Source organism: Agelaius phoeniceus, chromosome 2 (genome assembly GCF_051311805.1).
Source record: "Agelaius phoeniceus isolate bAgePho1 chromosome 2, bAgePho1.hap1, whole genome shotgun sequence".
Lineage (NCBI taxonomy): Eukaryota > Metazoa > Chordata > Aves > Passeriformes > Icteridae > Agelaius > Agelaius phoeniceus.
This window is the reverse complement of record NC_135266.1, coordinates 60,837,085-60,849,985: the sequence shown is the minus strand read 5'-3', so window position 1 is coordinate 60,849,985 and position 12,901 is coordinate 60,837,085. Positions and strand designations below refer to the sequence as shown.

The window sequence follows — 12,901 nt, the reverse complement described above, 5'->3', positions numbered from 1 at the left end:
AGCATCTTGATGCCTAAAACTCATGTAGATGGTTTGTTGGTTTTCACCCCTGTAGGAGTTTTTGATGACAAAATAATCCAGGTCATTCCTTGTCATGTGGTAGCATAAGAAGTAACCACAATAGCCACATTTGATTGGAAATTAAATAAGAAGTGTAACTTATCAAGAAGTGTTTGTTCTTAGATTCAATAATAGGGATGTTTTCTTCAGTAGACACCTTCTCTTTTGCAGTCTCCCAGTGAAGTGTATAGCTGGAAGAGAAACTCCTCTCTGAGTCATAAACGTGCTTCTCCTTCTGATGCACTTTATTATGGAGCCCAGAGGAAAACAGGAGCTGCAAAACAAACCAATTGTGTTACTTTATTGGCTTCTAATCAAATAGTCCGAATTTTAGCACCCGGAGATGTGCCCCTGAAAGACATTTACCCAAAAGGTAAGAGGTTCATATTCCTGTGCTGCAACACACTTGTTTTTTGTTTTGTGATCTGCTATCACTCATTAATTTTCCAGAATGTTCCTTAATAGTCACAGAGCAAGCATTTGAGAAGGAGGGAGTGTAGTTGCACTTAGTTTTAAAATTAATTTGAGTCTTATTAGCATGCTGAATTATACTTCTGAGGAATTAACAGGATGTCTACACTGTGGATATCTCAGTAGATGGGATTTCCTTCTGTCTGCAGAGGAAACCCAGTAATAGAAGATAATTATTCCAGTTTAGCAATTGGCTTTCACCAATATTTCCAGCTTCTGCTCAGTGTCACACAGAGATGCAGCAATAAACTTATTGTATGACTAAATCAGAATTCTATCCCCAGCAGAGAAAATAGGAGAGGTTATTTTGGGAATGCATGTGAGCCTGTCTACTTCTTTGTCTTTCTCTTCATACTTTCTCAATATTTGCACTTGTTTTGGTGGGGATGTTGCAGAGGATATCTCTGCCTCAGCCTTTAAATCTCCTTTTATGGACCTGTTGTCCACAAGTTTATCTGGTGCCTCTCTGAACCTGTGCATTTCCACAGCAAACTCACAAGTTCATGATTTTTTGTGATCATCTGATCTCTTACCAGGTTTATCAGGTGCCCCTTATTCTAGCATTGCAGGCTTCAGTGAGTAACAATTCTGCATTCACCTTAACCATCGCCTTCATGACTAGACAAGCTTCAGTCACTCCTGCCTTCTCTCCAAGCTGAAGAGACCCAGACTATTTAGTTCTTCTCCTGTCCAAGAGAACCTTGCATGAACAACATTCACATGCAGGAAAACCATCCTCCCTTCTGACACTAATAAAGCAGGTGTAGACTACAGATCTTCAGACATTTTTGTGCTGCCGTGCCAAGCTTTCTGGTGTCATTATAACTTTAGCTTCTTCAGTCAATAACTGAAAATACCCCAATTAGTACTAAATAACAGCATTTGTGAGTTTTGCATTAAGTACCTTTAGGAATCTCCAAAGTTTACTATCAAAAGAGAAAATGCCCAAAATATTTGTGTATGGTAGAATGGCTTGATTTCATCAGCACAAGAAGCTATTCCTGATTTAGTCTCTCTGTGAACTCTCTGACCCAGACTAAACATTTTTATTCCAAATTAACTCAAACAGAATGAACAATCTAATCTGCCTGTCCTCATTTAACACAGATCAATTTCCCTATGTAGAGAAACCTTTTTATTTATTACCAAGAGGATAAAACATTTACTTGACTAAAGAAACCAAGTCAAGGATATCAACAAGGTAGAAAACTTCAGTTACCTCCTTTTGTAACTGAAGGAAAGATTACCTCTTAAAAAGATTAAAGTTAATAAAATTAGTTGGAGTTAGAATCTTGGAACTAATTATACAACTTCAGGCTGTAATCTTCTCATACTTTATAAAATGCAGAAGGGTCAGACTGGGTCACTTTTTTCAGGCTTTCACAGAAAAAAATAAATCAGAATCAGAAGTAGATGTTTTAGAAGGTAAGTCTTCTGAGCTTTTTGTTAAAATTATTTTACTAATTTGGGGGTGAGGGAGGTATCTTACCTCAGTGCTTCCAAATGATACCTAAATTGAGATCTTGACTACTATTTCTAAAAGCCTTTAAGTTGCTGTGCTATATAACACCTTGTATTGAAAGGTTATTATAATTAAAAACCAGGGGACATTCTTCATGAATCCAGGATACCAGTAACCTGAGCTTATTATCAGTCTGAGAATTGGCTTCTGTCTGACCAAGCAGTTTAATATTTTTCTCAGCTGTGATGAAATATATTTATGAATAGGGATTGATAGCTTTAAATATATAGAAAATTGTATGAGGTTTACACAGTGCTTTATGGCTACTTAAGTTGAAAGATTTCATGCCTTGAAGATCGTTATCATTGATTTTTCTTTTCTGAATGATGTTTTAATTTTTTAATTACAAAGACTAATTTTAACTGAATCATGTTTAATGTAACCTTACTGATTCAATTAAATAGGACCTAAGCAAAACTCTAGGTCTTCTGTTCCATAGCTTTTTTCAGGACTTTTTCAAGACATTTCCATTTAACAGTTAGTGGCTGGATTTTCTAGTGGAGGAGGAGCTATGAGGGAAATCCTGTGGTGACCTGTGGTACTCAGCATGTCATGAAAAAAACTGAAAAATTAATTAACAATGAGGTGACAGCTATTCATTGTAGGAAGGATTTACCATGGAAAATTATGAGAAAGACTACAATTCTGAATGCAATAGAAATAACAGGTGAAATTCAGTATAGATGAATATGTGGAGAAAGAAAAAATCCTAATTTTGCATCATAAAAGATGGGGATGATGAGAATATCTTAAAAGCATTATTTTCCTTTCACAAGAGATGGTTTCATTAAGATAGCAGTTCAAAGCTCAGTAGCACTTGAAAAAATCAAATGAAATGTTAAGAATTACTAGGGAAGAAACAGAAAAAAGCAGAGAACGTCTCTGTGCTGTTGTACAAATCCACGTGTCCTTAACACTGTTCAGTTTTGGTCCTCCGTCTAAAGGTGGGAGAGGGCTGAACTGGGATAAGTTCAGAAAAAGACAAGAATGAGCAAGATTGCATTGGCCAACCCTCCAACATGTGAAGACAAGATCAGGAGAGGTACATATGGTAGAGTTCTAGAAAAACATGTATGGCATGGAGATGTAGAAAAAACCAACAGTTTTGCACTCAGTACCAGAGTTAGGGAGCAGCTAATGAAGCTGTTAGGAACTTCATCAGAACAAACAAGACATAGTTCTTCATAGAGTACTAACCCGTGAAACCACTTCCCAAAGGATGTTGTGAATGTTTCTTTTTCCAAAAGAAAACTGGACAAACTCCTGGAAAGGTAACTAAATGCATAGATATAAAACAGTCATCACATTCAGTTTAAGAAGCCCCTAGACTGGAACTGGTTGGTGGCTTGAGGAAAATACCATATGCACTGTCTGTTTTTACACATTTCAAGCACCTAACTACTCTTGGAGACAGGATACTAGATTTGAGGGACTTAGTACTGCCCTTGTTATGGCACAAATCAAAAATATTTCCAAGTGAAAAAGGGAAGAAAGGAAAAGAGAAACATGTGTCTTTTGTGCTCACTTGGAAGGTAATTAGGTAGTAGCCCTTATGATCCCCATTTGAGATTCTGTTTTTGCAACCTTCTTTGCTGGGCTGTTGTTTCTTTTGGAGTTCACCTCTCAGTCTCACTAATTGACAGAGTATTTGATTGAATACACATTACTTGCTACCAATTGCTGCTTAACAGTCTTGGTCTCTTGAAATTCAGTGCTGCTTATTCCTATTTGTGCTCCATTGTTTCTGTATTGGAAACCTGTAGTTACTTACCTGTGAGAGTTGTATCTTTCCCTGGGAGATGGTAAAGGGAAGCAAAGGCATCCTGCTACATGAAATCAAGTATGTGTATGTCCCTTGAAGTTCTTGCACTATTGTCTTCTGTTGCCTTTGAGAAGTTGTTTTATATTTTTGATTTTGTTTCCATATCTGTCAAATTTTCTTTCTCATCTTCTTGGACAACTGGTCAGTTCTGGCATACAGTCTTCCATTTCTATTAATAATTCAAAGTACTCAGCCAAACTCTAGCATGCTCCAATATGTATTAGTGAAGCTGTTCCAGGAACAATAAGCAAAGAAATATTTGTCTGTATGTTTTATTGGAACTGTAAACCAAATGATAGTTATTTTTGAAAAGAAATTATAACAAGTAATAATTTCCCCAATGTCTGCCAAATAGATGTATGGACACAAAATATAAACTCAGACAAGAGCTCATGGCAAAATCCAGCAAAGAAGAATTAATGTTTATTCTAAAAACAAGACTGTAAAGATGAGGGACTACTTGAGATCTAATATTTACTTGGATTCTCAGCACTTTCTATAGATGAACATAAACCAACACCCTGTTACTGAGTTTGTATCTCTTTGAGTATGACAGTAACTGGAACATGTAGTGTAACACAATGTTACCAAAATAGCCCAGACACATCATCTGGTCCACCTTTTTATATAGGGACAGGATGACAGGATGACACGTGTAGTCTCTTCTTAACTGAGGTTTGTCAAACAATTGGCCTATTGCATTGCTTCATTCTCCTTGTTTAAGAAAAGCTTTTCATGGTACCCATCTTTTCTTTCTCTAAACAAAACTGAATACTTCATGTCACCTTCACTCACTCAGGATAATATCACTCTCTTTATAACAATCTTCTCAATAGGATTTGATGTGTTTTTATAAAAAACCCTCTGTTTAGACAAGAAAAAAATCTTTGCATTTGTCCTTATAACCCATCTGTTCTGAGCACTTTGTCATCCTCAGGACTATTTCGTGTCACAGAATGATGGAATAGGTAAGGTTGGAAGGGACAGCTTGAGGTCATCTGATCCAATCTCCCTGCTCAGGGTCCTCTAGAGTATGTTGCTCAGGATTGGGTCAAAACAGTTCCTCTTCAGGGAAGGAAACACTACAATCTCTCTGGGCATCCAGTTCCAGTGCTCAGTCACTATTACAGTAAAGAAGTTTTTCTCATGTTCAGGTGCTTAATTTTCTGTCTGTTGCCTCTTGTCCTATTGCTTGGCACCAGAGAGCAGAGCCTGGTCCATCCTCTAACACCCTCCCTTTAGATACTGACAGACATTATTGAGGTCCCTTCTCAGTTTTCTTTTCTTGAGGCTGAGCAGGCCTCAGTCCCTCAGCCTTTCCTCAGAAGAGAGTTGCTCCAATCTCCTCATCGTCTTCGTTGCCCTCCACTGGACCTGCTCCAGGAGCTCCACGTCCCTTGTGCTGAGGAGCCCAGATCTGAACATTGTGTCTGTTTTCCTTAAAGCTTCATGCCTGGAGCTGTGCATAGCTCTTCTTCTCTGTCAGGCTTTGGCAAAAGAAGAACAAACTGCACTTGTTCATGTCTGAAGTTCACATTTCATCGTCAAGATTCTTGACTGCAGTTCTGGGGCCTAGCCAGCAGTTCTTGTCTAGCATTTAAACATTTGATGGCCTTTTTGTCAGCTTCCTACTCTGCAATCCCTTGTCTTTTTATTGTCTTTAATTTGTTTGATTTGTGTTCTTTCTCTAATTTATTAACTTAATTTTTAATTCTTATTCCACAGTTCTACCCTATCTAGTTCAGTATCTGCCCTTGTTCTAGATCTTCATCTGAATTTTTAATGTGTATCTTACTCTTCATTACTAACAAAAGAGAGAGAGCACATTTTAAAATAGTAACAAAATCTAGGGGAAACCAAAAGTGGTCTTTGGCCCACAAACCTGCATTTTTCCAGACCTCTTTCCCCTGTTTCTGATGTGTGTGATGTTCCCATTTTTATGAAGATGAGTAAAGTCAATAGATGTGCTGCTGTAGGCATGTATACTATGGATATATAAATACATTGGATATGCATGAGGTGCTGCTGTGAGTTATTCTGTGTGCTCCTTTGAATATTAGATCTTATGCTGCTGATCATGTTGGTCTTTTCTGTGTGTGCTCTGTGCAAGCATCGGCACTTCTGCAGGTAAGGTCAGATTCTTTCAGGTCAAGGAGGTGAGAGATACATTGTTTCAGAGGGAAATCTACACTTGATTTCATCTTGTGACAATGACATTTTGTATCCATACTGGGCAGTATGATTCAGTCTTGTGGTTTCTTTTCTGAAAAACTCATCAATTTACTTCAAACAGATGAAAGTCAGCTCCTAAATGGAAACCACTTCTGAGGCCAGGCACAGTGTACTCATAAGCTGGCAAAAGCCAGTGTAGGCACACAAACACAAATTTATTTCTGAGGGAAGGACTATATATTAGCCATATTCGTTAAACTGTCCATAAACAGAATGTTTAATGCTTGACAGTCTAGGACCTGCAAGTTATAAAATCATTACATGCTGAGAATCTGCCTCCAAAGAGTGGTTCCATTTCAGGGAACAGTGTTTAGATTAGTATTATTGAGAAGTTTTCAAGTGGAAGTCATAAACACAATGTTTTGAAATGTTCCTCAATATGCTATTAAAGTCAGATATACAACTGACATTATCTTCAGTGACAGATCAAAGCAGCAAGGTAGGGACTGCAGTAATGCTTGAATAGTGCTTTTGTGAGCAGAGCTATATTTGTGAGTAATTTTGACATTTGCTGCATAAATACATTTTTCTTTTGTAACTGTGACTGTCTAATTACTCACTATCGTAATAATAAAACAATTCCTTATTTGCAAGTTATATTCCTGTATTGAATATGAAAGCTTATAATTTTCTGACAGGTACTGTATAATAAAATGTTTAAATTTAATCTGCTAAATGCAAATGCAATAACCAGTTAATCATGCAGCTGGAAAATAACATGTTTGTTTGTTTTCAGATGTCACTCCTCCACCAGCTGCTGGATACTTGGAAGTAACAGATCTTAATTCAAAGAAAATCAAATACATTGCAATTCCTGGGTAACTAATTTTATTGAATAGAGCACTGTGATCTTAGAAGAAGAGTAAAGAGAATTTAGTGTCTATTATTACTTTATTATATGGAAATATTTATTTTGATGTGGAAAATAAGACCAATTCGTACCTAGTGTAAAATTCTACAAACATTGCAGTATATTTTTGTCAACATAATTTATCTGTTTTTACTAGGTAATACTGATGAAAATGTAGCAATTAGTTACTAAATATGAAAGGTAGCTTTATCTTCTGATTTTCATTCCCTTTGTTCCTTCCCCCTCTTCCATCCACTTTATTCTCAACCCTCTTTCATTATGGTTTGTGGTCTCTATTTTCTTTTCCTTTTTCCCTATCTTTAGGATCAGAGAAAGACAGGCAAAATGATCCAGTGCCAGGTGTTAGGAAACTGGGAATCAAGTTCTGGTCCAATATAAAGTTTACTTTGAAAATAGCTTGAGCTTTTCTGTGGTTCTCCCTTTGGAAAGTATACATTCCCGAGTATTTTATATGATAAATTAAAATAGCCAGATTCTGTGGCTTCTCTTTGGTTTTAACATCTGTCTCTCACAACTGTAGAGAGTGTTTGCAAATGTTTTATTGAATAAAGATATATTTTGGTCCCAAATTGTCATTTTCTACTGCAATAATAAACATTTTTTAAATGGCACTTTCTCCACTTTGCATATTTGAATAGCACATGTATGAAACTCACTCACAAAGAAATTTATATATTTTTTAAGTTCTATTCGCATATTGCTGATTTTGACAGGACTTCTCATTTAAATTCATCCTGGTTCATTAATAATCTTGGGGAAATTCTAATTAATAGAGAATTATTTTTGCACTTTCAACATTTATAATTGGTCCATTGGCCTACATCTTACACAGTCATTCAAAAATGAAAGACATTAAGATAAAAATATTAGGGAATCCCTTTATTTTTCACTAGGATTTTGTAGGAAATATCAGAAATTACAAAGCTATTTTTCAACATTAGGACCCTTAAGCTAGCATTAGGATTTAAGCTGTGTATGGTAGATCTGAGCAGAAGCCCAGATTTTTAAATGTATTCCAGTAAGAACTGATGAGTAAAGTAAGTTTTCATCATATATGAAAACATTCATATATGTATGAATAGTTCTCTGTTAAATTCTAGCAACCTTTCTTCCTTCTGGCAAAGTTAGCCCAGTCAAATGCTGAGATAACTCTTTCAGCTGTGTTACTACATGGTGGTTTCAGTCATGGGTAGAAACATATGTGTTGCTCCTTATTATATTTTTGAAAATTATTAGTTTTGCCATTAGTGCAGGTTACCAAGTCATTTATGCATGTAATTAACATTACTGAAAAATGTATAGATTCTTCCCTGCATTGTCTAAATTTCCCTTCATATTCCATACTTATTAGGCCCTCTCTTTCAGCAGTAAATTTTTGTCAGCAAGCTGATTGTTTAAAAAAGTGCTACAATTCTCTGTAGTTAAAGCTGTGTCATTGTTAAATGAGTATTTAAATTTTAATATTTTATTAAAGCACTAGAGAAAGGTGTTACTCTAAGTTGATGGAAATGTATTTTCCTCAGTGCTCGGATCATGTTCTCTCTATTTCTATTTAAGTTTAATATTTTTCAGTAGCATCTTTTAAAATTTTTGATATTCTTAATAGTTTTTTTCCTAAAGATGGACTACTTTTAGATAGATTAGATATGGAGTGTATCTAAACTAGAGCAGTAGTTTTAGCAACATGTTGCCTTTCAGCCTAGTCTTTTATACTGCTTATACAGTCAGGTGTCTTTTGGTTATGTCCAGTTTCAGTAGGTGGAAAATTTCAGACAAAATAGTGGATCCACAGGGCTGAGTAACAGTCTCTCATTAAATGAGGATGTAATTTCATTTAATTGTCACCTTAACTACAGAAATACTCATCCCCCTTTTAATTGCAGCTTCAAAAAAAATCATATTAATGTTTTTCAGGTCAAAGTCTCTCTCTCCATATACATCTTGGCTCTCTACAATCTCAGATGCTGATGCCCTGCTGGCACCACTGGGCAAAGTAGGTTTGGTTACTGTGGACATGGGAGGAGGTGTGAGGCTTTGGGAGACTGGGCTGGACAGCCTCCAGCAGTCACTGCAGGATTGGAGGAACATGATTGGCCAAGAAGATGGTCGTCCTGTGCAGGTAGGACTTCACAAAGCTGAACTGAAAAATGTAACAAAATAAGCTATAGATGAGTTTTCAGCTGGGAAAGGAGTGGAGGAGAGAGCTGTTAAAAAACACTATGAAGTAGAAGTGTACCTATGAGAAAAAATTAATGGACTTTTTTCCTGGAAAAAGAGGCACAGTGGCTTAATTTGAAAACATTTTGTAGCTCCTGTAATTATGGTTACTGACAGACTCTTTGTCTTACACTGTTTGTATTTTTGCCAAATTCCAGCGCAATTAAATGCAAATAAATCCATTATCTCCTACTGATTTTTAACTGTAACTTTACAAATGTAGAATAATGAAATTATATTTAAAGAAAATTACATACTTTCCCAGAGTTCAAATTCTTGGAAAAAAATATTGGGGTTTTACTTTGAAAAAGAAACTTGAAACCTCGGTGAAAAATGCCTTGAATTCACAGTAGAGCCTTTGGCTAATCTTGATAATTTTCCCAGCTGAGCAGAGTTGCAAGGATCTCCATACAGCCATGTTCTCAGTGTTTTCAGCTATCCATGCTGAAAATACACAGCATGTACATGTGTGATGTGTGTGCATGTGAGTATGTATGTATATATGAGTGTTAATGTGCCAGCTAACATGTGTGATCACCATTGCAACACAGAGGGAACATTCAGGACTCTTCAGTTGCATCTTTAATTAGAATGGGAAAACAGAATGAGTCTATTCAGAATTGGATCTCTCTCTGATTTTGGTTGGGGTTTTTTTGTGAATAAGATATATTAGGCCAAAATGTCTTTTACTTTCTTTTCCCACTCTTAGCTCTCTTTCTACAAGATGTTCTGTGGTTACAGAGACTTGGGCAAGAACTGATGTGTTCTTGTTACAGCAAATGCCATTCATAAAAGTCATGAGAAAAGGAAACTGTTACCCAGTAGCACCTTCATGCTCCACACTTGTGCTTTGCCAGTGCCATGTGCATTACCAGTGCAGTAGCACTAGCACCATCTTATGGTCAGATATAGTCGGTTTACAACAGCCAAGGGAGTTTTAATAGTTATTTTTTATTTTTTCCTTTTTTAAAATGACTTGTTATTTTATTCGACAATATTATTATATTGCCAATAATAGCCAACAAATGATTAGACAAAACTGGCTTGGAAAGTACACTTCATAAGAAAATTTAAGTCATTTAACTAGAAATCTCAAGTAGCTATTTTAAAGAAGGCTAAGAAGTTGCCCCACAGTCACAAAGCAGTTTTCAAAATCTGCTGTAGAATTCCTCTCCACTGACAGCCTGCCTCACTACTAGGCACACTCCAGGGTAAAGTCTCCTTAGAATGTCTTTCTTTTTTCCAGTGTCAAACCAGTGGTTTGTCAGAACTGAAATAACATGCTCTTTTGTTGCCACATTGTATCACAGTACAAGCTGGCTTGTACTGGGCAAATCAATTCAGCTACCCAGCCAGCTCCATAAAGCAGCCCGTGGGTTGACTGTCAGGAACTCCAACCAATTATGTTCCTTCCTAAGCTGCAAGCACATCACTGGTCCAGGGTCTGGGGGATGTAAAAGATCAGACCAATGAGCTATCCAGACTGGGTTTTACAAATTCCCATTATAAAGAAGGGCAGAAGAATAAACTCTCTCTGTTGCCACATGGACATTGGGAGAGTGGTTCTCTTTGTCTCTGACCCACATCCTCCCACATTCACACTCCGATTTGTGTTAAAGGACTGGAACAAAACCTCCAATGTGATCTTCTGAGTTGCATGATTATCACTAACTTCTGTTTCCCTACTTTACTTTTCTGCTTTGCTTTGGAAAGATAATGAGACCTAAGAAGCCTTGTTTACAAAGGCATTGCAGAGCAATAAGAAATAAATTAGGTCTTTTATTTTATGTAATCTTCAATAAGATAATAGATATGTAGTTGCTGTGTAAACTCTGTACTTTGCTAATTGGAAATGAAGGCCTTCACCTTTCCTACTTAATTTCTCAGTAGGCCTAGACATAAAAGCAGTACTTTATGAAGGCATTCATTTCTGGAAATGAAAGGATCCTATTACCTTAAAAATGTATTCATGTAGCTTCCCTGTGTAATTGAGCATAGCAAGAACATGTCTCCTGATCCAAGGACAATTACTTTGTTAAAAATGCTGCAGCTAAGTATTTCCTGATACCTATTTTTGCAAAATTGGACATATTTTGCAGCCATGTGTTGATCTGATCATTCAAGTGTATGAAAATTACCTCCCTTTATGTAACGTTGCTTGTGCATGCTTGTGTTAAGCAAGATTTCAAGTCTAACAAGGCTTCTCTATTCTTTGACTAAACCCATCATTCCCAATCATCCTGTAACAGAAACTCATTTTAAGAGAATTGTCAGTGTTCCATATATCACCCACCCACCTCCAATCTCCCCTTCCCTTAAAACTGCCATTTTTGCATCCCACAAAACTGTGACAGGCTTAGCAAAGCTTATTATCCCTTCGTGGTGATGTTCTTAGACCAATCCAAGACCTGTCCATGTGGTTGGGAACCACTGATCTGCAGAAACACAAACTCTTTGAGTCTTCCTACCCTTTAGAGAAAAAAGAATTAGAAGGCTTTCAATATAAATATAGTTTCAAAGAGTTGGAATCAAATCTTCAGTCAGGCTTCTCTTGGAACTATTGGTACTATCTTCTGCATTTTTGCTTTCACAAACACATTAGCTCTGAGAAGGAGGCTGGATATACATAAGCAATGAAACAGAGGAAAACAAACAGCTGTTCCACTTGTAATCAGTAATTAGGCTCCCTTGATATAATTTGTGGCAATCTTCATAACAGTCAACATTTGTTTTGTATTGTTGACATACTCAGCAGAGTTCAAACTGCTGAAGTCTTGAGGCTACCAAATTAGTTTATCAAAATATGCTATGTGTTTACAGAAGCCTACATTTATACAGGCAGGTCAGAATTTTTTTGTCATTTATTGCAGTTTTAAACTCAAAATAATACTATACTATTCTGAAATTATTAAATTGGACTGTCTAAAATACAACATCTAAACAAAATACTGTATTTTCTAAAGCTGTGAGCTCTACTCCAAAAACCATCGAGCTTTTTCACTGGTGTCTCCAACAAAAAGGTCACTTCATTATCAAATATAGGAAGAGAATTTGAAGGACAATTTATTTTTTAAATCTTGCCCTAAAGTTTTGTGGCAATAGGCAGCCATTGATAAGCTTGTGTTTCTTTTTTCATCCAAGGCTTATTGATGGAAATTAAATAGAACAGCACTGATTACATTCTGATACAGTTCAGATATTGTCTTTTAGTGAGCATTATTTAGTGGTATGTCTCATTTAGATAAAGTACAATGCTTACATAACAGAAATTAATAGGTGCATCATTTAGAGGTATTTCAATAGATGTTAAGGCATTTATTTGTGATTATTAGCAAAAGCATTTAGTTCTGTATTCACTCTACTTAATGTTCTCCTGCTGTAGATTGTTGTCCAAAATGTTTCATGCTATGTACTCAGTATGCCATTGTTTTCAGAAGTCCCAGGACATATCCAAACCTGTAGAGTGCATAAAAATGTACCTAGTCAAAGATTGCAAAAGTTTTCCATCTAGTTGATCCTAATATGTATCTGAACTCAAAATCAGATCCACAGCATTTTTTAAAATCCAAATGTAGTCTTGATCTAGGTAATATCACCATGCAAACTGACATCCTGAAGCTGAGGATAGTCTCCTGTCATTTCCGTACCAAGATTGTCCAAAGAAGTGATCTGATTGATTAAAAAAAATTTAATTCTTGTAAACCAA

At 36.3% G+C, this 12,901-nt stretch overlaps 1 protein-coding gene across 2 annotated transcripts in view; it reads left to right on the top strand.

The window, feature by feature from the left end:
• The window catches only part of VWA8 (von Willebrand factor A domain containing 8), a 184,285-nt gene that overhangs the window by 134,011 nt on the left and 37,373 nt on the right, over positions 1-12,901 (top strand). For both annotated transcript variants that reach the window (XM_054628163.2, XM_077173657.1), the window contains 3 exons: positions 232-433; positions 6,844-6,925; positions 8,893-9,097. In XM_054628163.2, coding sequence (XP_054484138.2) covers positions 232-433; positions 6,844-6,925; positions 8,893-9,097 — 489 coding nt within the window. The remainder of the gene's footprint in view (positions 1-231; positions 434-6,843; positions 6,926-8,892; positions 9,098-12,901) is intronic.